A 27,856-nucleotide genomic window follows, 5' to 3' on the forward strand; every position below is an offset into this window, starting at 1 on the left:
AAATGTATTCCAGAGCTACATTAGCACACCTGAATCAGCTTGTCAACTAACTATCAAGCCCTTGACTACTTGATTCAGGTGAGCTTGTTAGGGTTAAAACTAAACAGCGGGAAATCTGGGGGGCCCCACAAACGGCTGCTCTAAACTGTTGAATTGGAACTGCCCCGGGAAATAAAAATTATATTTGTCTTTTAAAAATTGTTCAGATAAACACTTTCCTAACCCTAACTCATTCATAGGGGTACTGTCCTAATGGTTGCTGTACGAGGTCTGGAAATGACTAGTGGGGAAATATGAGAGCGCAAAGGTTTACCCTCATGGGCAAACCTTTCATTAGTACTGTATACACACCGCACTGATTTATAGAAAAAAGGGCTTCTCTTTTTCATGTGGACTGAAAGACTTGAAGTTTGACAGAGGAACAATTGTACAGTGGCCATTGTACAATTGGTGGAAATACTTCTAAACGAAGACCAAAGAATCAGCAAGCAGCCAGTAATCAGTGGTAATGAATGTGTAAACTTTCACTAATGTCCTCAACTCCTTGACGTTTGGGGCTGTCTGACTGTTGTAAATAAACCCCCAACCCTAACTTACCATGACTCTAACTAACCCTAACCCCCTAACCCTAACCATCTAACACGCTAAATAACCCTAACTAACCCTAACCTTCTAACACCCTAAGTAACCCTAACCATATCTAAACCTAACCATAACCATAGCTAACCCCAATGAGTAAACATATCAGATTCATGTCTGTTGGTATGGCCTTTACTTTTTTGGAAAACATGACTACATCGGAGTCCGCATTGCTTGCGGCGCGTTACAGAGGGAACCTCAAAAACCTAAAAGCCCTCAGATTTAACTTCTGAACATTTTACAAAGAATCACTAATACAAACTGGTTTAGTTCACTCAACCCACACACAGTCAAAGTAACCCAACATAGATTTGCAGTGATTGCCTGTAAAAACGTCTTAGCAATTTTTTTGTCACAGAAAGTCTGTTTTGCATACAAGAGTAGCTAGTGCTATAGAACAGCATGGACCAAACCGAGGAGACTATGAGAATATTTTCACAGCATGAAAGCACAGGTAGCCATTGCATATTGTTTTATTGTACTGCACATTGACTTTAACATCGACATTTACAGTGGGATTTGTCTTTTCACTCCAAATCTGTAATTTCTTCAGTCATTAACGAGTATCTTTGTTAAAACTGCATACATGCGCCTGTTATCGTATTAACCAATCTGCACTTAGCTTAACGTCGACATCCGATGGGGCAAGACTACAAAGCAAGAACTTTAAGCCAACACTTTACGACATTGAGTTGCTTTTGACCAATCAAAGATCACTATCTCAAACTACGCAATTGGTTGTTGATACCTGGAACAATATTCTTGCTAGATCCCATGCAAAGGTGATGCTAGTGTGGCGATACAAATGTTTACTTTATATTAAATTTAGACTAACGTTAAATATAAAAATGAGAAGCAGCCTTTCTGGAACCAAGAAATTCCACAGCTTCTAATCTGGTTAAGAGAAGCCATATGGATTTTCATCGCAACAATGCATAAATAACGCACACTGTTTTATCGGTCCATTATTGACACCACTTTATGCTTTCTCTTCACCTGTAACGAATCAGAAATTATCTACCGAATACCAAAATATCAGATGTCAGCAGTAGTTACAAGTCACAGACTGAACCCAAATGAACTTGGTCGCTCATGGCTTTTCCTTGAGAGTGTGGTTGAAGGGTGTCCACCGAACAGGCTTAAAAACAGCGGAAACCTTCCCTTTCCCAAGTCTGGTTGCTTGGCATTAGAATGACGTCGACCTCACCCGCCACACGCGCTATTGCTGCGCTGATTAAAGCATGAGGAGAACTAATGAGAGGACACGCGAGGAAGCCGCAAGCCTTAAAATGGGCTGTAAATTTCACTGTGTTTGGGCGAGTGACGCATCGTCAATTGTGCGCGTGTGGTAATAGTGTTAACATAGAATTACAATATGTGAACTATTGTATGACCAAAACATTTGTATGAGTCAGCTATACTTTCTTTCGGTTCTTGTTCTTTTCGACTAGTATTTCCTCCAAACGTCGGGTTATGTTACAGTTAGACAGAAACACCGTTTCGACTGACCATATAAAACCAACCAGCTGTTTATCTCAACCTATTTTCAGAGCAGTAAAAAAAAACAAAAAACACTTGTTTCTTGTGATCCAAGATCTTGTAATGTAAGATTATTAACAAACTTTTTTCTCCACTCGATACGAAACGTGTTAGAACAAACCTTTTTCAACAGACTAGGGACGTGTTAAATAAAATACAGACTCAAACATAGCTTATGTGTCTAAAATGTCACTGTGCCTTCAGGAGATAATGGTTCACTTTAGCCGGAGATTGTTGAAAATGGATAATCCAGAGTTCTAGGTACACGTGTGGCCGAGTTGTCTGACAGTTAAGTCATTCAGCACGATGAGTCAATTGGACACCAGTTGTTCAACAGTGATTGATAACTGCTCAAAGTGGAAGTCACCCTAAACGCAGATCTAGGATCAGAGACTGTGCCTGATCCAATGCTACACTCCCTTCTGGCCTGCTGGTGAAAAGTGTTAGGCCACAGGTTGATATTCTGCATTACTAAGTATCATACAGGCTGGGCAGTAGATGGAGGGAGAGAGAGAGAGGTAAGGTGACAAAGTGGGAAGGAGGGAGAGAGCCAGGGAAGGAGGGAGGTAGTCAGAGAGGGAGAGAGAGAGAGAAACCATTATGCAGACAAACATCCTCCCTCATTCACTGTGGGACTGGTACCTTTGTACAAACTGACCTAGATAGAAAGGGGTTCAATGGAGGACCTGGGGGCTTTTGAGGGTCAAGCCTTGGGACAAGCCGTTCCCATTTGTTCCCCTATTCAAGCACAACTGAGCCAGAGATGACAGACGCACTAAGGAGAGAGGCTTCGGTCATGAGATTTGCACCGCTGTTTTGTTGCTTTAATTGAAATGTGACCTGTTATTGACATGTTTCCTGTTATTGACCTGTGTCCTGTAATTGAAATGTGTCCTGTTATTGTTGTGTTTCCTGTGATTGACATGTGTCCTGTTATTGACATGTGTCCTGTTATTGTTGTGTGTCCCTTGATTGACATGTGTCCTGTTATTGTTGTATGTCCTGTGATTGACGTGTCCTGTTATTGTTGTGTGTCCTGTGATTGACATGTGTCCTGTTATTGTTATGTGTCCTGTGATTGACATGTGTCCTGTGATTGACGTGTCCTGTTATTGTTGTGTGTCCTGTGATTGACATGTGTCCTGTTATTGTTATGTGTCCTGTGATTGACATGTGTCCTGTGATTGACATGTGTCCTGTTATTGTTGTGTGTCCTGTGATTGACATGTGTCCTGTTATTGTTGTGTGTCCTGTTATTGTTGTGTGTCCTGTGATTGACATGTGTCCTGTGATTGACATGTGTCCTGTTATTGACATGTGTCCTGTGATTGACATGTCCTGTTATTAACCGTTTTTTTCACCCCATATAATATAGGACAGTAAATTGCTTAGACAACACTAGCATATCAGTCATTATCAATAAACATCAACATTTAAGCCATATAAATACAATTGACAACAACAGACCATGTGAATGTAGTTACCAGGGGTCATTTCCATTCAATGGACAAAACTACTGTTGTAGTAAATCACTCAATCACAATCCTTTAAAAGCAATCTTTCCAACCCAATCTAAAAATAATCCAGAGAGCATCTTAAAGAGAGAGCACCCTTTTGTGAAAAAAAAATGTCAAAGAAAGAAAACACACACAAGGAGGTAATCTGATCTTCCAGTTTTGGAAAAGAGGAAAGAAAGAAGGGAGGGTGAGTAATAGAACGAGTGATGAATGAATAAAAGAGACAGACAAAAAGAAAGGAATGTTGAAGAAAAGGAAGGAGGGAGTGTTTTTCCATTCATCTGAGATCGCCTACTCTGCCATGCGAAGGCCCGCACCGTGCCCCAGCCCAAAAGGCTCATGGGAACTGTAATTTAGTTCACAGGGATACGGAGGATTCCCAGCTAAAAGACGACATCTGTACAATTCCTCAACATTTCCACAGTATTACAAAAGCGGATATACCATGTTTTCAAGTGTTTTCTTTCTCTCCTTCCACCCTGTGTGTGTGTGTGTGTGCGTACACATACACGCAAGAGTGTTTCTACGGCGATTAACATTCGTGGGATACTCTGTTGAGGCACTCAAGCTGGTCTGGAAACAGCGCCGGCATTTAAAGTCATTTGTCTTACTTGGTTTGAATATAGTCCGGGCACATGGTGGTTTGTGATAGTAACTCCTCAGATTGTAGCGTCCACGCTAGCGTCGCCAAACAGCTGGCCTTTCTGTGAAGCTGACTAGTAAGATCAGGGGCAGGCAGTCATTTTGACTTAGGGCTGAGATTTCTGCATAACGTTTTTTTCATCAAGAGACTGAGGGACAGAAAAAAGGTAGTTATTTGATAAAGGCTTCCACATAATTTCCATCTAGTTATATTTTAGTGACTAAAAACCTCAAGTGGATTATTTTCAGTTAAGATGCTTTGGAGGCTCGGTCATGTGTGCTGACACCAAGGTGGGCCGAATCGAAAGGAAGCGTTACTCGTCACGCAAGCAGTGTCACATGCTGATGCAAATGTTAAAGACTGTCTAAGCACACGGTACTACACACACATACACACACACATATCCACACACATACACACACACACACACACACATACACGCAAAGCTGAAAACATGACCTAGGGCTGGTGCTGTATGTCCTGTATGTTCAACTCCTCCTCCATAAACTGTACATCCAGTGGGACAGTCAGAGACGCACACCCTCCTCTACGAACTGCCCCAACAAACTGTTTGGAGGCGACGCTCCCTGAAAGGTCCCCTATTGCTCCCTTAAAATGTCAATACCGCCACAGCATCCACTGAACGGACCACAGCCAGAATCAGTACCTGGCATTTACTGGGTTCGAGTGTCCGGATTTCAGCCAATCCGAATACAGAGGATGTAGCCGTACAGACGGTGATAACACTGCACCTGCTAAGCCAAGTAAAGTTCCCTTATTAAAAGTATAAAGGGGACATTACACAGTCTATGGTGGGCTTCACATTTCTGAAATTCAGTACCGTTTGCCGTTCACTGGGGCACACCGAACGACACCCTGTTCCCTACCTAGCAGACTACTTTGGACAAGGGGCCATAGAGCGCTGAAGAAAGAAAACAACACAAAGACTAGGCCGGTGTCATTTAGGACACACTCCCCCATCTCCATGTAAGAGCCAGATAAACCTTACACCTGACACGCTCTTTCCAGACTAATGGCTTCAGCTGTGCGTGGTGTCATTGTTCGTCACTCTGTAAGACCCCAGACGGCCCTGCGCGGTCGTAACCGAGCATATGATCCACCCCGGCCCGCTGGGCTCCCCCTGCTGTCTCGTAAACCGGAAAGCCGGAAAACCTTACGACAAACGAGTCGCCTGAATATGGAGTTTCGGCGCAATGAATTAACAAGGTATTAATGCTTGTTTATATTCCAAGAGACGGGAGGGTTTCTGTGTGGATCTTGGGTCTTAAGATTTGAAATGGGATCCTCAGCAACCACTGGTAAAGGGTTTCATTTAAAAGTCATTATTTGAAATGAGACAGTGGACTTTGGAGACTAAAGCCATCGGAGGTGCGTTGAACAGTGGCCAGCGTTGCTGAGTAGCGGCAAGCATCTCTCCCTCCCTAGGAGTGGAGGGTTGAGTTTAGGTCTTGGAAAATGTTACTTGTTAAAAGTAAGTAGCAGACAGAAACAGTCCCCACTGAGTGTCTGGGGTTGTTGTTGTCATGTGTTCCGCCTGCTGTGAAATCACAAGAGCTAGACCCTCAGGTCATTCCCTACATTAGCATTTCTCCTCTTCTTCCCCTTGCCTCCAAGAAAAAGGTTTAGCCCACGCCCTTTTCCGCTCGTTCTTGAACCCCGCACCAAAACAATCCCGAGACAGATTGTCGGGGGCCGCTGACCCGTAAACTACAGAGAACAATAAGGCAACAAAAGTCTGGCTTTCCCGTTTCATGAGGAAATGAAAAGTCATATCACTTGGGGGCACACTGAATAGGCTACTCCCCTTTAAGAGGGGCTCAAGAGAGCTCCCCGAAACAGAGAGCGACTGTAGTTAAGACCTGGTTTTAAAAATAAATGGATATTCATTCTCAACACGACCGGTTAGCTTAGCCTCAGACAACTCCACTCAATAAGCTGGCTCTGATCTCAAAACAGTATGAAGGGCAAGAGGCAGGATTACACCACAATGATTCTATATTGCTTTCATTGTGTCTCTTGAAGCGTCTTAAAGACATATATTCATGTTCACATGCACCACTAGATTTGTATCCTGATATCTATAGGCTCCTTACAGTGTGTTGTCTGCCACACAAAATCAAAATACACTGCATTCGAAATAGATATGCTCTTGTTTTGTCACGGTACAACAACGAAAAAGCATTCAGCACCAGTGTCTTTCATGTCTATCACAAACAAAACAGGGTTTGGATAACAACAGACTTTCAGCCAATCAGATGCTGCGATGTTAACCGATGCGTGCCAGGGATGTGCCTTGGGGACTGTCCTCCTATTGATCTGGGAACCAACAGTCAATTCAGATTAGTTACAGCGATCATGGGGCACGTGTTGCCCACAGGCTTAGACTAGGGGGCCAGTAGGGGAACTCTGTAATATTTGTAACGGGATCGTTGTCATTACGTTTGAGTCATTTGTAAACCTATAAAACATATCCTTGTTATAATAAGGATGCGGCCAATAGAAATGACTCTCCCTTGCCTAGTAATGGGCATCATTCAACATTTCAGTTTTCACTCAATCGGACAACTTTGGTTGAACTTGGTTGACTTGGGACCTCTAACCATCCACCAGCATAGACACACATAGTTTTGAGTGATATCAGGCTATGGGCGTTTCTGAGGCCAGATCTCTTTCCTAACCTTTCACCTTTGCTCTATTTTGCCAGTGGATCAGAAACATCAGTGATTTTCTGAGGGTCTGATTCCCTAGCCCAGGCAGACAGACAAGTCAGGCCTGTTCAGGTCCTCAGGGAGACTCAGGCTCCAGACACAACAATGAGCCCCTTTATTAAACCACGGATACTGGAGACAGTGGGGGAGCACGGCCGGAGCCCCTCATATAATATAGACGTAGAGTAATGTACACGCACACACACGCACACACACACGCACACACCCACACACACACGCACACACAGCTCACACATGTAGACACACACAGCTCAGACAGATACACACAGCTCACACAGACACACACTCTCAGATAACATCAGCCATCATCCCACTTTCCCAGTCTCTTCCATTCATACTGGATCAAGACCACACGTTCCAAAACCCAAACATTTCAGAACCGAAATTTCATCACAAAGATCCTCAGATGCCAATCTAAACCCTGTAATTCTGAAGACAGTGGGTGGAGGTTATGGTAGGTAGACAAGTTATGATAGACAGACAGGTTATGGTAGGCAGACAGGTTATGATAGACAGACAGGTTATGATAGACAGACAGGTTATGGTAGGCAGACAAGTTATGATAGACAGACAGGTTATGGTAGGCAGTCATGTTATGATAGACAGACAGATCAAGGTAGACAGACAGGTTATGATAGACAGACAGGTTATGACAGACATGCAGATTATGATAGACAGACAGTTTATGATAGACAGACAGGTTATGACCGACAGACAGGTTCTGATAGACAGTTTAAGACAGACAGTAATGATAGACAGACAGGTTATGACAGACAGACAGGACAAGGTAGTAAGGGGGCAAAGGTTATGTTAGACAGACAAGTTATGATAGACAGACAGGTTACGGTAGGCAGTCATGTTATGATAGACAGATAGATCAAGGTAGACTGACAGGTTATGACAGACACGTTATGACAGACAGATCAAGGTAGACAGACAGTTTAAGACAGACAGGTTATGACAGACAGACAGGTTATGGTAGACAGGCCGTCCTTGAAGCGTGAGTCCCTATATCTAGAACATAAAGAAGAGTAACCTCACAACACACTGTGTCCCAAACGGCCTACGTAGTTCTCTATGTAGTGTACTCTGATAGGGCCCATAGACCCTTTCAGGGCCCATAGACCCCTGAGAGGGTCTCATTTGGCTTCTTAGTGAGTGAACCAGCGGTCACATCCACACTGTGACTTAACAAACCCAAGTGTGCCCAAACCAGGTCACTGGATGGATGAGCCAATGAATGTGTGTGTGTGTTTTATGTGTTTGTGTGTGTGTGTGTTTAGTTGTGTATGTGTGTATTCATACGTGCGTGTGTTTGTGTGTGTTCATTTGTGTAGGTGTGTGTTCATATGTGTGTGTGTGTGTTCATATGTGCGGTCATAGGTGTGTGTGTGTGTGTTCATATGTGTGTTTGTGTGTTCGTATGTGTGTGTGTGTGTCTTCATGTGTGTGTGTCTTCATGTGTGTGTGTGTTCATATATGTGTGTGTTCATATGTATGTGTGTGTTCATATTTGTGTGTGTTCATATGTGTGTGTGTGTGTGTTCATATGTATGTGTGTGTTCATATTTGTGTATGTTCATATGTGTGTGTGTGTTCATAAGTGTGTGTGTGTGTGTGTGGATGTGTTCATATGGGTGTGTGTTCATACGTGTTTTCTTGTGTGTGTGTGTGTGTGTGTGGGTGTATGTGTGTGGGACAGAGCGACAGCCACAGCTGTAGGATCTCACCACTGGAGCAGTCAGGGCCCCCCCAGCCTGGCTCACACTGGCAGGTGCTGGGGGCCACACAACGGCCGTGAACACACTTCTCCGAGCAGTGGGCTGGAAGGAGGGGGAGGAGAGGAGGAGGGGGGGAAGAGGAGGAGGGGGGGAGAGAGGAGGGGGGGGAGAGAAAACAAGGGAAAAGCAAGGTCAGATGTCAGTGGCTCCAAGAAAGCATTGGTACTTTGAGGGAAACCATGATTCACTTTAAAGAAATATAGATTAACAGGCAGACACTGCCAGTGTTATGGGGGGGGAGGGAGGGGCGGGGGGGGGGGGGTTATCGGAGCCTCTCTAGAGTGTCTGAGGGGCGGAAGGCACTTTTGGGACTTTTCCCTTGGTTCCATTGCACTTGGAAAGCTCACTGAAGTGCAACTCAAGTAATTTAATGAAAGCAAATACAATTCAAACCAATTTTCAGCCAAGATATGCAAGGGCAGAAACTTCAGGCTATTCATGGTTTTACCACAGCTTAAAAAAACTAAATTGCAACCTCAGTCTGGCCAGCAATAAATATTTCCTTTGTGTAAGAGTTGGTGATGGAAGTTATAGACTTTTAGTTTGCCATTTGTGGGCTTGGGTTTCATGTATTTTTTGTTCTAGCTGACCTAATCTGTGAAGCTAATGTCACTTGGTGTTTGTAAAAATGTGATGTGACGATCAGATAACCATTCATTAAGGTTATCAAAGACAAAATCAATTACATCAAAAGTACTTTCTGCCTTTGCTTACTGTAGATGCACCCAGTGCAATAACTGATCAATTGCCTAAACAGCGTTAACTAATAACTCAATGAGTTGGTGAAAATGACCTGTTAATTTAGGCTGTATTGTAATAGTTGAATATTATTACATTTATAAACCGGTTTGAATACTGAATGCTGATTGGCTGATAGTTGTGTTATATTAGACTATAGAACACGGGTATGACATTACATCACTTTTTACCACTCTCAATTGCATTCGGCCCCCTCGTGCACAAATGCTTACGTAAACACTACTCGTTAACAGATCAGAAGGCACATGTGACAGTGAAAAAACGCAAACAACGGTTCTTTATCAGAACCCAGAGAACAGCTCCCTTTGAGCCTTGGTCCGCTGAGTCATCCTCCCGATTCACCGTGAGGATGGAATAGGCTGACTACCTGTCTTTGTCTCAGTCACTTTGAAGCCCAGCACTGCTCAGAATCGCTTTGATTTAACCCCTTCAGACCCAAACCAGTTGGCCTGAGCTTAAGCGAGGTCATCTAATATGTATAACCAGGTCATCCAATATATACTTACAGTGACATGGTACAAAATCTAAAAGGTGTCAGGTTTTTCTTCCTGCTCACAATGTGACTGCACACAAGACAAGAGGCTTGTGGTGAGGCATTTGTTAAAATGGACGTTTGTTTTGACGACTTTCTCCTGTTGCCAGGGTCAGTTGTTGTTTTTGCCAGGGCCTCTGTGGCCCCAGTGTTTGTCACTCTGCTACACACCTGTTGCTCTCCACTCCTGAGACACAAGCTCTGTTCGTGGGTCATGACCGTTTGTTCGGCCACCACAAGCTGGCACAACAGTCATCAGTATTCCTCTTGTGTTTATGTTCACAAAGCCAAATCCTTATTTCACGGGCTGGCAGGAAACATTTTCAGTGGAAGCCGATAGTGAATAAAGCAATGAAACAAGTCTCCATGTCACCACAAATGCTTAGTTTGTTAAGTTGGCCACGTTGTACTTTGTTGTTTGTCACTCGTGTGGCTTATTATCCTCTACATGATCCCAATTCTAGCTTTTTTAACACAGGGATCGAAAACTTTGATTTTTCTGACTAACAAACACAGTCAACCATTTTATTGTTTTTGCTATTATTTTACCAGGTAAGTACGTTAGGAACAGGTTCTTAATTAGAGCAACAACCTGTGATTTAACCATTAGGGACATTGAGGTTACCTTTCACTTGTTTGCTTGGGGATTAGAAACACTAACCTTCTGTATACTGGTGCTACACTCTTGACCATTACACTAACCCATAGAAGACCGCAGATCCATATTGTCCTCTGTGGGATTTAGGTCGGCATTATTATTGGGATTTAGGTCGGCAGATAAGACATTATTATGGTTACATATCTGTTAGGCCTACCACTACATCCCACTACTACTGAGTCTCACTCCCACTACATCCCACTACTACTGAGTCTCACTACCACTACATCCCACTACCACTACATCCCACTACTACTGAGTCCCACTACCACCACATCCCACTACCACTACATCCCACTACTACTGAGTCCCACTACCACCACATCCCACTACATCCCACTACCACTACATTCTACCACCACTACATCCCACTACCACTACATCCCAGGCAGTGCATATCCGTCAACTGTTTTATTGTACCGAATGTATACTGACATATTTTCCCTGCGGCCTGAATCCCCCTTTTCCCAACAAAATATTAGTATGTATTTTACACTTGATTGGGCCGGGAAGTGAAACATACAGATGTTTTGTCAAAGCAACAAAACCAGTTATAAGGGCAACGTAAAGGTCAGTGTTTTCAAATAAGTGATCATTGCCGTGGGGGGGTTGGGGGGGTGCGGCAGCGGCGATGTTTTCAAAGGCCCCCAAAGGTAAAGGGACACTTACGGACACACGTCTCCTTGCTCTCATAGAAGCCAGGGCAACACTGGGACTTGCGCCGGTACATGGTCTTGTCTCCGCGGCGGTAGGCCGTCCGGTAGCTCACCCTTGAAATTTACAGAAAACACATCAAACACAGTGAAGACAATGAGTCCAGGGAGACACTTTTTAATAGACATCTGTAGACGACAGGCGGCATGCTGCCTGGTAGGTGTAACACTAAAGGAGCTCAGGTCTTTCGGCGTACCGCACAAAAGACATCATTATGGAAGTCATAACTGCCGGCTTGGTATAAGCTGTTCAGTTCAGTGGGACATTTCTCATTCTCCACGACACATATTTCCTCTACAGTGCCAAGAGCATATATTCACACTCATGCACAGACACAAACACACACACACAACTTTCCATGTTGTACTGCCGTTGTGGGGGACATTGGGTGATTTCAGGTGCCCCCCCCCCGCGGTAAACACACAACCACCCCCAAGCCCAGGTCCCAGTGCCGAGGTCAGACCCTCCGTCCTCACCTGTGCCTCGTGCACTTGAACCAGTTGAGGATGTCGGTGCAGCTGGTGTAGTAAACCTGATCGAAGGGGTGGGCGTAGGACTCCTGGACGGTGACCGAGTAACTGAAAGAGAGGAGGAGAGCCAGAGGAAAATGAGACACAATAAGGATGCAAAACTAAAGTGGGCCCGGGCTGCTGTTAGGAGGAACTGGAGGTGAGGGGGGGTAACGGCTAGCCCCGCTGATGACACGCGTCCCGTGTGTGGTCCCATAACTCAACGCGTGAGCAAAACAACTAGGCTAAAACCCAGGGCTAAGCGCTAGGCTAAAACACAGAGTGGTTTGATAACAGCATCATTAGGCGACTTGTGAGGTTCTGACCAGGATTAGGTATCAAGAGGCTTTCATCGACTCAGCTGGGGGCACAGCGGGCCCATATTAGCCAAACTAACCCTGCTCTGTGTGGGGCCTTGCATTTTCCCAGTGCTTATAGTAGTGTGCATGTTTAACAGGGTTTATAAATAAGTGAATGATTTAAGAATGTCTTGAACTGCACAAAACCACCAACTGTGACAATGGCTTTCTTGTGACATGCATGCGAGCAGTCGTGACCTGGGGCCTTTTTCGGGAATGCAATGTGGAAATGGTGGAGACCTATGAAATCAGCGTTGGCAGGCAGAACATACAGAATGCTTCCTTTTAGTGCCTGTTAGGAATGTGCGATTTATCAGCTCTTTTTGATTGTTGAAATCCAGAAAATATGAGGAAGGACACACCACATGAAAAAGCCCTTACACAAGCCTCCGACCGGAAACCGAAACGCTGGAATGACCAACGGCTTTGTGAAAACGTCACAATTTACTTTCTTATAATCACCGAAAGTAACATGAAGTTTGTCCTCAGTGCATTGTGAAACATAAGTAGTCCCCCCTGAAACTGTAGTGATCCTGATTTAAAGCATTTTAGAATTTGCAAGTGAAGCTCTCAGTGAATGAGGCAGCACAGATAGGACCCATTTGGTTTAAGGAACCGTGCCTTCAACCATGCCTTCAACAACTAAACATGCAATTAATGCTCATTAAGTCTGTCAGTGACAGGCTGTTACATGAGATATTATTTAGAGAGGAAGTGGATGGGAGGAAAAAGGGGAAACTCGCCCAGACACACACACACACACACACACCGAAACACACCCACACACAAACATACGCACTTAAACATTTGCTGTAACATTCTGCGGGAGCAGTTCCACACTCTTTCTCTTCTCTGCTCCTCGGGCCTGAAAGGCTGCAGCTGTTGCTCCAGATTAGCCAGTGAAAGTGAATCTAGCTGGGAAAGTTTCCTTCACCTTTGTTCTTTTCAATCTGCTTAAATGGATTTCACTTAATTTTCGTCTGGAAATCTTCTGCGTGTTAAAAACCAGCACAGACTTCACTTAGGTGTGAGATCGGTGTAATGATGCAATATTAGCATTTTGGTTGAACAGGATAACAGTGAAGAGTGCAATGTATTCCTTGGAACTGGCCTCACTGTACACTTTCACGGACAGTTTTATTATGCTATTTGACAGGTGTTATGCATGTTTATGAGGTTTTATATCACTTCAGATGAAGATGATCCAAGTGAAGTGTCACTAATTAAAATATATAAATACAGTATCTCACAAAAGTGAGAACACCCCTCACATTTCTGTAAATATTTGATTATATCTTTTCATGTGTCAACACTGAAGAAATGACACTTTGCTACAATGTGAAGTACTGAGTGTACACCTTGTATAACAGTGTAAATTTGCTGTCCCCTCAAAATAACTCAACACACAGCCATTCATGTCTAAACCGCTGGCAACAAAAGTGAGTACACCCCTAAGTGAAAATGTCCAAATTGGGCCCAATTAGCCATTTTCCCTCCCCGGTGTCATGTGACTCATTAGTGTTACAAGGTCTCAGGTGTGAATCAGGAGCAGGTGTGTTAAATTTGGTGTTATCGCTCTCACACTCCCTCATACTGGTCACTGGAAGTTCAACATGGCACCTCATGACAAAGACCCTGAAACTGAGCTGCAGCACGGTGGCAAAGACCATACAGCGGTTTAACAGGTCAGGTTCCACTCAGAACAGGCCTCGCCATGGTTGACCAAAGAAGTTGAGTGCACGTGCTCAGCATCATATCCAGAGGTTGTCTTTGGGAAATAGACATATGAGTGCTGCCAGCATTGCAGCAGAGTCTGAAGGGGTGGGGGAGGGGTCAGCCTGTCAGTGCTCAGACCATACGCCGCTCACGGCATCAAATTGGTCTGCATGGCTATCGTCCCAGAAGGATGCATCTTCTAAAGATGATGAACAAGAAAGCCTGTAAACAGTTTGCTGAAGACAAGCAGACTAAGGAAATGGATTACTGGAACCATTTCCTGTGGTCTGATGAGACCAAGATAAACTGCATGAATGCTGCTGGCACTGGGGAGCTACATTGAGGGAACCATGAATGCCAATATGAACTGTGACATACTGAAGCAGAACATGATCCCCTCCCTTCGGAGACTGGGCCGCAGGGCAGTATTCCAACATGATAACGACCCCAAACACACCTCCAAGACGACCACTGCCTTGCTAAAGAAGCTGAGAGTAAAGGTGATGGACTGGCCAACCATGTCTCCAGACCTAAACCCTATTGAGCATCTGTGGGGCATCCTCAAACGGAAAGTGGAGGAGTGCAAGGTCTCTAACATCCATCAGCTCCATGATGTTGTCAAGGATGAGTGGAAGAGGACTCCAGGGGCAACCTGTGAAGTTCTGGTGAACTCCATGCCCAAGAGGGTTAAGGCAGTCATGGAAAATGATGGTGGCCACACAAAATATTGACACCTTGGGCCCAATTTGGACATTTTCACTTAGGGGTGTACTCACTTTTGTTGCCAGCGGTTTAATGGCTGTGTGTTGAGTAATTTTGAGGGGACAGCAAATTTACACTGTTATACATGCTGCACACTCACTACTTGATATTGTAGCAAAGTGTCATTTCTTCAGTGTTGTCACATGAAAAGATATAATCAAATATTTACAGAAATGTGAGGGGTGTACTCACTTTTGTGAGACACAGTACGTTAGGCAATTGAAGAATGAGAGTGTAATACCAACAGACTCAAGTTGGCACCTTAACAAATCCAGTACATATCGTGTGTCATGAAAAAGTAGACCAACAAGGACATCAGACATCGAAGACCATTTCATGTCATGACATGGTTTGTTTTTCACTGACCTTATCAATCTCAAACACAAACCAATGGAACCCCATTTAACCCACAGGAAAAACTCCTCATGTAAGTTAGCTTTCTGTAACTCAACGCAGCGTTGGTTCGGTTTTGAGAAACGTGACAGTTTGACGGTTGAGAAATGTGAACAAGTATTTCATCTGTACTTAGGATCCCTTTATTATTCAAGTTGATGGAATTACACATAAACGATGTGGGAATGGTCCACACTGAGAATAATAGTAGTTTTGACTAAGAAACTGAGAGTGAGTGAACGGACTAAACGTCATCAGTCCATTTATTTTGAAGCAATTTAGCACACCGTTTCTCAAACCCTATTATGGCTCCGTTAAAACAAGGGTGTACGGTCAGTAGAAATCACAGAGATACTCAAATTTTTAAAATAAAACAATTATTTTAACCCCACAGGCAATGCCTACGGGATGTCGGGCGCCTGCAGGTGGGGCGCGCCTGGCCTACCTCTCCCAGTGGCTGCAGACGTTAGGGTCCTCCAGGTTGAGGGAGGAGACGTAGTGGGGCAGGAAGCAGCACGTCACCGCCAGCAGGAGGGTCCCAGGGTGCCGCAGGAGGGAGGAGGCGGTGGCCATCGCGGGTTGAAGCTACACCTGGGACGGAGAAGCGGACGGAAATGAGAATCATAACTTCTCGTAAGGTCGCGTCCCCATCGTTTGGTCGGGACGGCATCATTGTTTGAGCCCGAAGTTGCATATGGCGATTCATTATGGGTGTGTGTGTGTGTGTCTATCTGCATAAGACATTTTAAAGACATCTTTCAAATTATTTTGCTCAGCAGTTTGTGTGTGTGTGTGTGTGTGCGAGCGTGCGTGCGTGTGCATGTGCATGTGTTATCAGAACACGACCCCCTGCTACATTATAGGATGGCAACTTGTCTTCAGGCTGACTAAGGTCACAGTGTCACAGTAACAGAGTGTGGTGTGGGAACAGGATGGTAGCTCACTGTTGAGCAATCAGCCCAGCGTCTGTACAAACATGGCCTGGGGGGGGCAGGTGCATTCAGATGGCTCCTCTGTGGGAGTGGCACAGATGCCTCCTCGTGCGGAGCCCTATGCAAAGTGCCCTGAAATGAAAGTGCCCTCTGAAGTGCACGTCTTAGCCACCTCTCTGAGCTGCCTTGGTGTTGTTCAGCTTCATCTATCGGGTTGACGGAGTGGACGTCGATATGAAAAGTAAACACACCTTCACGGATCATTTCACCTTTCACGCTTTGCCTAGAACATGCCATCTGGCCCACGCTGCAAATTAACCCTTTATCTCAGAGGTGTACGAGAAGTATGTCGACAACAGAGCCAACAGATTTGTTTTCTGCAAACAACCTAGAGATTATTTCAGTAAGAATTTGCCTCAGACTCAATAGCAGCGTTCCTATGTTTCGGAGACAAGATGTTCAAACACCACACTCTCAAACGCGATCCGGCCAGGGATTTTAAGTCCCAGGATGGCAGAACTTGATAATACCCTGTTCAGAACTCACATTTTACAAAAGAATAATAATCAGGCCAACATAAAGCTAACAAGGCTGCGATGTAATGTAAAATGTTGGCTGAATGGACACACCATGCACTGGCATTGTTCCTTGTGCTTTCATAGCAACATATTTAAGTGACGTTAAAAGTCTGTGTATTATACATGCACATAATAACATGTCTGAATGATCACAACCGTAAGCATGCCAACTGAGCATCTAGCTAGTACAACTAAGCAGACACTACCAGTGCTTCATAACCTTGCAACGGCACAACTCATTGACATTATACATACAGTATATTCATCATGCTTGCTTCCAAAAACCAAATTTAAGAGTCAACATCAAACGCTGCACAGCTCATTTATAATATATGTGAATTTCTAGGCACAGGCCCAATGTGGAAATTAAAAACATTGGACAAAGGAACAATGTGCTGTTGAAAAAAAGTGACTGGCCCAGTTTTGGTGTTCTCTGACCATAAGATGAAATGGTGACAAATTCCCCCAGTCTTTCCGACAGTACTCAAGGTTCGGACACCACAATTAAAAAATTTAACAACATGCACTTCATATTTTGTCACGTCCTGGCACGGCAGGCTTGAGAGAACTTCCTTTCTCCCTCGTTTGGATCACAGACACTTGTTTTGTAGTTAATCGCCCTCACCTTATTAAAAAACCTAATCTTGATTTAACTGTCCTTAATAATTTCCGTCCCATTTCAAAATTGCCATTCCTTTCAAAAGTTATAGAGAAAGTATTATTTCCCAGCTTTCCTCATTTTTAAATGAAAATCACATTATTGATAAATTCCAGTCATGTTTTAGGGCACGCCATAGCACTGAATGAGCTCTTAAGGTGTTAAATGATTTCTTGTTGTTTAGGGACAATGGAAACTGTGCTATTTTAATTCTTCTTGATCTTTGTGCTGCTATTGACATGATTGATCATGCCATCCTTCTAGACCATCTCAAACTAGAAGTTGGCTTTCAGGGTACTGCTCTAAAGCTTTTTACTTCATATTTGAGAGACAGGACATTTTCTGTAAATATTGGGAACTTCTTCTCCTCCTCTGCATCAATCACCTGTAGGGTACCTCAAGGCTCTGTCCTAGGCCCTATCTTATTCTCGTTATATATGCTTCCCTTGGGCTCCATCTTTCAGAAATATAACATCACTTACCATTGCTATGCTGATGAAACTCAGTTTGTACCTTCCCCTGAAAATGTATGAAAAGAAATCCATGAAATAACTCTGATTGCCTTAGAGACGTTAAATACTGGCTAGCTAAAAACTTTCTTCAATTAAATAATATAAAAACAGAAGTTATTGTATTTGGCCCCACAGATTCCACCAAGGTTATTGTTAATAACTTAGGGCCCCTATCCAACAATGTACATAGCTATGCAAAAAATCTCGGGATAGTTTTTGATTCAGATCTTAATTTTGATAAACAAGTAAATGCTGTTGTCAGAAGCAGCTTTTTCCAACTCCGGGCCATTGCCAAATTGAAACCCATTATTTCCTTTAAGGATTTAGAGACAGTTATTCATGCGTTCATTTCCTCCTGTATGGACTACTGTAACTCTTTGTATATGGGAATCTGTCAGTCTACCTTGTCCCGCCTTCAGCTTGTTCAAAATGCAGCCGCTAGGTTTTTAACTGGTACAGAACCGAGAGAAAGCATCATTCCTGAAACTGGCCTCTCTCCACTGGCTACCTGTTTAATATAGGTTTGATTTTAAGGTTTTTTTTATTAGTTTTTAATGCCCTACATGGATCAGCACCCTCCTATATTTCAGACCTCCTTAGCCCGCACTCTTCCTCAAGGACCCTTAGGTCGCCCAACAAACTGCTCTTGTGCGTTGCACGGTCACGTCTGAAGTTTAAAGGAGATAGTGCTTTTTCTGTTGCTGCTCCAAAGTCGTGGAACAGCCTACCTTTATATATTAGGTCCTCTACTAGTAGCAACGTTTTTAAATCCCACCTTAATACCTATCTTTTTTCTTTAGCATTTGAGTCTGCAAATGGGTAGGAAGTTCTGTTTGTTTGTCCTATAAATATGTTTAGTTGGCAATATGTTTTGACTGTACAGCATTTTGGTCGACATACGTTGTTTGTAAGTGTGCTTTATAAATAAATTGGACTTGACTTGACCTGTTTCCTTAATCACTGTTCCTGTTTAGGTTTCTCCTTCCCCAATCACTGTTCCTATTTAGATTTCTCCTCTACCAGTGTATCTTGTTGGTCTTTGTTTGGCATATGTCTTTTATTACGGTTGTTCTGTCTTGTCTTGTTGTGTAGTGTTTATTTTGTTATAATTCAAGTTCATTTATTAAATGTCCTCCATTCTCCCTGTGCTTGTGTCCTGCCTCATCATCTGTGACAACAGTACCCTTCCATCACACTAATATTGTGGGGAAAAATGAAAATGACAAATTGGCTGCATGAAATGCTTTTCAGAATTGTGCATACACTTGCAGCATGACCTGACATTGTGGTGTTAAAACAAAAACTCACTAAAACCATCTGCTTTCCATCAACACCCACTAGATTTGATTGCTTTATTTCAGTAAATTCAACGGAGTCCAAAGAATGGAAAAAAGGTTTTATGAGGGCCTGAGTAAACATAATGTTGGGCAACCAAACCTCAAACGATAACTCTGTATAACCCCGCGTTAGGGTCAGTAAGGACAAGGAAAGTCAGATGGGAGACAAAATCAATGGAGAAATGGAACAATTCTTACCGTGAAATATTGCAAATGTCATGCTTTTGTTGAGTTTTATGAGATAATGTCATGAGAAAATCGACTATAAACCACTATGAACAAAAACACTGTTGGGATTCGACATGTGCAACGTGTTAAAATCAAACCTTAGGTTAGTTACTGTCACTAAGAGTAATAATCATAATGTCATACTGATATGCAACTGAGGGAAGAGGTGGAAAGGGAAGTTGAGAGGCAGCGGAAAGGAGGACGATATGTGAAAGGGGAATCTCAGAAATATAAAAGACAGTGAGAAAAAACAATAGTTTCTTACTAAAAGTTTAGAAAATATTTGCTAAAATGGCAAGTTAATATATATATATATATATATATGTATATGTATGTATGTATGTACAGCTGTGCTCAAAAGTTTGCATACCCTTGGAGAATTGGGAATATATGTACCATTTGTAAAGAAAGCATGTGTGAGCAGGCAAACCACATGTGTTTTATTTCTTATGGGATTCACATTGAACTGTAGGTCATAACAGAATGGCACAATCATAAAACAAAACATGGCAACAAAGATTTTTTTTTTACTGACCCCTGTTCAAAAGTCTGCATACCCTTAGTTTTTAATACTGTGTATTAAGAACTAATCAGTGACAGCGTGCAGTCTATCAGTGACAGCGTGCAGTCTTCTGTAATAGTTGTCCAAGAGCGTCCCATAAGCAGCTTTCATGTAGAAGAATGCAAATTGTCTGCCAGTATTTTCTGATAACATGCTACATTCAACTTGCCATTTTTATAAGATTCCCCGTGCCTTTAGAGCTCACACACCACAAAACATCAGTGAGCCACCACCATGCTTCACAGTGGGGATGGTATTCTGTTCACTATAGGCCTTGTTGACACCGCTCCAAACATAGCGCTTATGGTTGTGATCATAAAGCACTATTTTAGTCTTGTCACTGAAATTTCCGTGTGCCAGAAGCTGTAAGGCATGTCATGGTGTTGTCAAGCATATTGTAACCAGGCTTTTTTGTGGCATTGGCACAGTAAAGGCTTCTTTCTGGCAACTCGACCATGCAGCTCATTTTTGTTCAGGTATCGTTGTATTGTGCTCCTTGAAACAACCAAAACGTCTTTTTTCAAAGCAGCCTGTATTTCTCCTTAGGTAACCTGTGGGGTTTTCTTTGTATCCCGAACAATTCTTCTGGCAGTTTTGGGTGAAATCTTTCTTGGTCTACCTGACCTTGACTTGGTTTCAAGAGATCCCCGAAATGTCCACTTCTTAATAAGTGATTGAACAGCACTGACTGGCTTTGGATATGTTTTTATAGTATTTTCCATCTTTATAAAGTTCCATTACCTTGTTACGCAGGTCTTTTGACAGTTATTTTCTGCTCCCCATGTCTCAGTATCTAGCCTGCTCAATGCATCCACGTGAGAGCTAACAAACTCATTGACTATTTACACACAAACACTAATTGCATTTTAAAAAGCCACAAGTGTTTGAAATTCAACATTCAAGGGTATGTAAACTTTTGATCACAGCCATTTGTGTGATTTCTGTTATCATTATGATTTTAAAAGGAGCCAAACAACTATGTGATAATAAATGGCTTCATATGATCAATATCGTTTGCATACCCTGGCTTTTTTTGTTTTGTTGCATGATCAATCATATTTTCAAAATCAATACCAAAATTTCAAAATGTTTGCCAGGGTATGCAAACTTACGACCACAACTATATGTGTATATACGTACATGTATATGAGCCTTCATAAAGTATTCAGACCCTTTCACTTTCTCCACATTTTGATGTGTTATATTTCATTAATTTATAATTGATTCAATTTATAGTTTTCGCAATTAACCTACACACAATACCCCACAACGACAAAGCGAAAACTGGTTTACTGAAATGTGTGCCACTTTATTTACAATAATAAACATTTATTGCATGTAAATAAATATTCATGGGTAGTCCTTTTCCAGCTTTGCACACCTGGATTTGGGTAGTTTCTCCCATTCTTCCTTATAGAACCTCACAAGCTCTGTCAGATTGGATGGGGAGCGTCGGTGAACTGCAATCTTTAGGTCTCCCCACACATGTTCAGTAGGGTTCAAGTCCAAGCTTTGGCTGGGCAATTCAAGAACATTTGCGTTTTCTTATGTGCTTCAAGTCGTTGTCATGCTGAAAGGTTTTCCCCAGTCTGAAGTCCTGGGGGCCCTGGACCAAGTTTTTTTAAGGACCACTTTGTAATTTGTTCCTTTCATCGTTGTCTTAATCCTCACCAGTAACCCAGTCCCTGCTGTTGAGAAGCATCCCCATTGCATGATGCTTCCACCACAATGCTTTACCACAATGTTTTTTCTCAGAGGTCTACTTCAATTTCATAGGATTCATGGCTTAAGTTTGGCTGTGACATGCAATGTAAACTGTGGGACCTTATATAGACAGTTGTGTTCTAAATGTCCAATCTATTGAATTTGGTGGAAACAGGTGAACTCCAATCAAGTTCTAGAGACATCGTAGTGATGATCAAAAGAAAGGATAAATCACAGCTCAATCTAAAGTGACATTGCAAAGTGTCTGAATACTTATCTACTTGAGCTATTTAAGTTTTTGATTTTCAATAAATTGGCACAAATGTCAAAACAATATGCTTTCACTCAAATTGGGGAATAGCACCCCTACATCCTGGGGGGAAGGAGAATACAAGTTTAGTGTAATCTGCATTACAGTGATAGGAAAGACCATGTAAGGATATGACAGAGCCAAGAGACTTGGTGTATAGAGAGAAGAGGGCCAAGATCCAAGCCTTAGGGAACACCAGTAGTAAGAGGCTGCACGGCAGACACCGATCATTGTCCACGACACCTGATAGGAGCAGCCTGCCAGGTAGGAAGCAATCCATGAGCGAGCAGAGCCTGAGATGCCCAGATCAGAGAGGGTGGTTCAAAGCGTGGACAGTGTGGCCTGTTTTGAATCGTGACTGGTTAGGGTCGGGTTATGGTCTGGAGAAGGGAGAAGGGGATAGGGTGAAGAGGGCATGATGTTGGGTGGCCAGCCATCACTAGCTGCAGGATATCATCAGGTAATAGCGGGGAATAAGTGATTAATGAGCAAGGCTAGTTGAAGGCGACAACACTGCCGCTAGACAAAATGCTGCTTGAGTATATTAAGAAGCCTAAACACACAGACCAAATGAAAGCAGCCAAGGGAGGGCCAGACCACACACCTAATAGCCTTGCAGTAAAATAACATAGCAAACACTCCCAAAAACAAGGGCTGCACAACTTCACAAAAAAGGCACTTAACGTCTTCTGAGCACAGTAGATCAGCCAAGCTCCAATGGAGCACACACACATTTACATTTTCTACTGCTTTTGCTTTTTCTCATCATGTTAATGTCAACTGTCTGTGATCTGAGATCCTCATATAATGATAAAAAATAAGTACATTTGGTACCAAAAACAACACCTGGCCAATGCATACAGCCTAGCCCGAGCCTACCACTTCATATTCAAGAGAAGTTAACCATTGACAAATAAAGGCCATATTTGAGACATTGTTCCATCAATCCTTCTGTGCATTCTAGCAAAAGTGTCATGATGTTGATGTTAATAAAAATATGAAGCGTAAACTTGGTTGTAAAGAATTTTTATTACTAGGATAACATGATATACCTTGGTATCTCAATTACATTCAAAAACATTCATAGACAATCTTAGTTAAAAATGAACAAACCACATAAACCCCATAAAAAAACAAGTATCACAAAATCCTTTTGAATTAATGGATATCCAATCTCCAATAGATACAGCATACCAGATATTCCTAGCCCAAGTTCTATTTTCAATCATTTGACTGGGTTAAAACAGTAAGGCATTTATTTACTGGAATTACAGGATTCCGCCAGCAGATTTTTTGTCCCAAAATGGTTGTTAAAATTTGTGATCCCCAAGCCACCAATAATGATAAGGAAGAGCAACAGGCCTCAGGCTGATCATTTTGGTCAAATAAGACATCAACAGTAACCATTCTGACAAAAAAAAGAGCTCATATCTTTGCCCGTGAACAGAAAACGAAAATGGTTCAAGCCATACGTCAACCCTCAATCAATACACAAGGGCATGGAAGTGATCATGACTCAGAAAAGCATATGGTTTTTATCACGTTGTTTTGACATCTTCCATTCCAATGGGACTGAATTCAAGATGAGGACTGGAATCTCCCACAACCAGCACTTCCTGTGACACATGCTGGCTTGGTTTGGAGTCCTTGTCAGTTCTGAAATCTGTGTGCCATCTGTGGATCAACTGTGTGTCATTTGTGGGTCATCTGTGTGTTATCTGTGGGTCATCTGTGGGTCATCTGTGTGTTATCTGTGGGTCATCTGTGTGTCATCTGTGGGTCATCTGTGTGTCATTTGTGGGTCATCTGTGTATAATCTGTGTGTCATCTGTGTTTCATCTGTGTGTCATCTGTGTGGCAAAAATGACTGCTTACCCAGATTTTAACCTCCTGAGACCCTGTGTCCGCATATGAGGACACTATATTTTAGGCTACCGGCACCATATACAAACCCGATTCCAAAAAAGTTGGGACACTGTACAAATTGTGAGTAAAAAAATAATTTACAAATCTCATAAACTTATATTTCATTCACAATAGACTATAGATAACATATTGAATGTTGAAAGTGAGACATTTTGTAATGTCATGCCAAATATTGGCTCATTTTGGATTTCGTGAGAGCTACACATTCCAAAAAAGTTGGGACAGGTAGCAATAAGAGGCCGGAAAAGTTAAATGTACAGATAAGGAACAGCTGGAGGACCAATTTGCAACTTATTATGTCAATTGGCAACATGATTGGGTATAAAAAGAGCCACTCAGAGTGGCAGTGTCTCTCAGAAGTCAAGATGGGCAGAGGATCACCAATTCCCCCAATGCTGCGGCGTAAAATAGTGAGGTAATATCAGATAGGAGTGTCTCAGAGAAAAATTGCAAAGAGTTTGAAGTTATCATCATCTACAGAACATAATATCATCCAAAGATTCAGAGAATCTGGAACAATCTCTACGTAAGGGTCAAGGTCGGAAAACCATACTGGATGCCCATGATCGTCGGGCCCTCAGACGGCACTGCATCACATACAGGAATGATACTGTAATGGAAATCACAACATGGGCTCAGGAATACTTCCAGAAAACATTGTCGGTGAACACAATCCACCGTGCCATTCGCCGTTGCCGGCTAAATCTCTATAGGTCAAAAAAGAAGCCGTATCTAAACAGGATCCAGAAGCGCAGGCGTTTTCTCTGGGCCAAGGATAATTTAAAATGGACTGTGGCAAAGTGGAAAAGTGTTCTGTGGTCAGACTAATCAAAATTTGAACTTCATTTTGGAAAACTGGGATGCCATGTCATCCGGACTAAAGAGGACAAGGACAACCCAAGTTGTTATCAGCGCTCAGTTCAGAAGCCTGCATCTCTGATGGTATGGGGTTGCATGAGTGCGTGTGGCATGGGCAGCCGACACATATGGAAAGGCACCATCAATGCTGACAGTTATATCCAAGTTCTAGAACAACATATGCTCCCATCCAGACGTCGTCTCTTTCAGGGAAGACCTTGCATTTTCCAACATGACAATGCCAGACCACATACTGCATCAATTACAATGTCATGGCTGCATAGAAGAAGGATCCGGGTACTGAAATGGCCAGCCTGCAGTCCAGATCTTTCACCCATAGAAAACATTTGCCACATCATAAAGAGGAAGGTGCGACAAAGAAGATCTAAGACAGTTGAGCAACTAGCCTATATTAGACAAGAATGGGACAACATTCCTATTCATAAACTTGAGCAACTTGTCTCCTCAGTCCCCAGACGTTTGCAGTCTGTTATAAAAAGAAGAGGGGATGCCACACAGTGGTAAACATGGCCTTATCCCAACTTTTTTGAGATGTGTTGATGCCATGAAATTTAAAATCAACTTATTTTTCCCTTACAGTGATACATTTTCTCAGTTTAAACATTTGATATGTCATCTATGTTGTATTCTGAATAAAATATTGAAATTTGAAACTTCCACATCATTGCTTTCTGTTTTTATTCACAATTGTACACTGTCGCAACTTTTTTGGAATCGGGTTTGTACTTCATTCTGCTTAACTTAAACATATTGTCTTTATATTGTCTGCACCATGCTTAGATATTATACTTATCAGGTCCTACTAATCCCAAATAGCTAAGACAAATAAAAAATGCACACATTATCAAAGCTCAGGTCTTAGGAGGATAAATATTGGCTTTGTGCCACTGTCTATTGTTCCATTTCAAGTCTTCTGAGGTAAATATTCAAGGCTGAAAGTCCAATGGTACAATCCTACATCCGGGTAACATATTCTGGATAGAAATACTGGTTTTCTACATGAAACATCCTTTTGTCACACATATGTACAATCGGAGCATTAACACCCTGCTGCGGGTGTTATTTCCATTAAATTAAAAAACTTTCTAAAGTTTGTCAGACGCTTTGCCAGACTTTCATTGCCTTGCGAAAAAATGCATGAACCCCTAAAAGATGAAAAATAATTACATTCCAAATAATAATTTGAATTTCCTGCGGTCGCAGAACTCGTTTTCTGCTGCAGTCAAATTATGTCCCTGGTGGAGGAAACCCCTGGATCTCCATTATCTAATTATTCTCTCCATTTCCAGACCTGTCCACTCCAGTAACTACAAGCTAAATGGATGACATCCATCATATCCCAGATGTGCAGAGAAGCATTGTGGAAAAGCCCAACCAGCACTGCACAATGATAACCTCTGTCACAAATCTGACGGGGTTGATCAGAGCCATGTAGAGCTATATACTCTGGTATATAATAATTACTTAGGTATATAATAATTACTCTGGTATATAATAATTACTCTGGTATATAATAATTGGCCTTGTGCCACTGTCTGTTGATCCACTGTCTCTTTGCTATATAACTCTGGTTTTGGCTTGTGAATGCGGCACAAATGAGCTCTTGCAGACACCTGTCCAGCCTCATCAGGAACCTCCTGAGGTTTCCATAGAGGAGGGTAATGAGGATGTATGACATATTAGAAACAGCCCCAAGTTTTGAACCCCTCCTCTGCCCACCCGAGTGAAACACTTCCTGGCTGACTTACCAAGGCTGGAGGAGACTCTGGGTGGAGGGGACTCTGGGTGGAGGGGACTCTGAGCTGGGGGGGACTCTGGGCTGGGGGGGACTCTGGGCTGGGGGGGACTCTGAGCTGGGGGGGACTCTGGGTGGAAGGGACTCTGGGTGGAGGGGACTCTGGGTGGAGGGGACTCTGGGTGGAGGGGACTCTGAGCTGGGGGGGACTCTGAGCTGGGGGGGACTCTGAGCTGGGGGGGACTCTGAGCTGGGGGGGACTCTTTGGGAACAGTGGAGGGATATTTGAATGGACGTAAAGACATAGGGAAACAGGACCACTCATTATTTAAATTGAATATAGATACATCCTCACCGTACGTTGTCCCTGAGAGCCAAGGCATGTCAATAAATTGGCTATGGAATATATTCAATATTTATCTTAATGTTATTTTGCAGATGCTGTTAGCGGGAGTGATCAAACCCAAAACGTCACCATTGCAAGCTCCATAATATTGTGCAGACCCCAACATCAAGGCCCTAAAACGTTTTGTCTCAGAGGAATCCAAAGCCCCCGTTTGCTAAAGCCACGTTGAAACAAGTTTGCTCTCTCTTCTGTCTCTTTCGCTCTGTCTTTCTCTCGTTCCTTTCTTTTTCTATTTGGTGGGCAGATTCCTCCTGTCCTTTAGTACACTACTTTGACAAAGCATCTTTGAAATCAACAGTCGTGTCACATCCCAGGCGATGGTGCCTAGTACCGGCATACAAACAAGTGTACTAAGGAAAAATGGCGCAATGTCTAGAAACTGCAAAAACAATACTTTCCATGTCACATTCCTTTCAGTTCAACGTTTGAGGCATTCAATACATTGCGTTAAGTAGGGAAGTCACCATTCAGTTACACGCATCGATCCCTGCTTTAAAACAATTGCTGTGTTAATGTTGAAAATATGCATTTGAAAACGTATTTGACTGGAATTACAGCTGCCACAGCACCCAGAGACACTTAACTGGAATTGAGAAAATCATTCTGTTGCGGTCCCCTTTAGATAATGTCTCAAACCGAATGCACTTGTGTGCATACGTGTGCATAGACAGAGTCATCTCAGAGAGGACCAGCTCAGCAGCAATAAAACATATTGCTCCTGTGTCCTATCAGAGCCCATGTATCTAGAAACATACTGGATTGCCTAGAAAAGAAAGAAGTCCTCATTCCTAGTGATCAGTGTGAGATGAGCTTGCTGT

At 42.8% G+C, this 27,856-nt stretch overlaps 1 protein-coding gene across 1 annotated transcript in view; it reads right to left on the reverse strand.

The window, feature by feature from the left end:
- The window catches only part of megf10 (multiple EGF-like-domains 10), a 71,202-nt gene that overhangs the window by 34,478 nt on the left and 8,868 nt on the right, over positions 1-27,856 (reverse strand). The window contains exons 2-5 of the mRNA XM_010889645.5: positions 15,717-15,862; positions 12,009-12,110; positions 11,488-11,588; positions 8,819-8,911 (exon numbers count right to left, since the gene is read on the reverse strand). Of these exons, the coding sequence (XP_010887947.4) occupies positions 8,819-8,911; positions 11,488-11,588; positions 12,009-12,110; positions 15,717-15,844 (424 nt within the window). The 5' untranslated portion in view covers positions 15,845-15,862. The remainder of the gene's footprint in view (positions 1-8,818; positions 8,912-11,487; positions 11,589-12,008; positions 12,111-15,716; positions 15,863-27,856) is intronic.

Source organism: Esox lucius, chromosome 14 (genome assembly GCF_011004845.1).
Source record: "Esox lucius isolate fEsoLuc1 chromosome 14, fEsoLuc1.pri, whole genome shotgun sequence".
NCBI classification, from domain to species: Eukaryota; Metazoa; Chordata; class Actinopteri; order Esociformes; family Esocidae; genus Esox; species Esox lucius.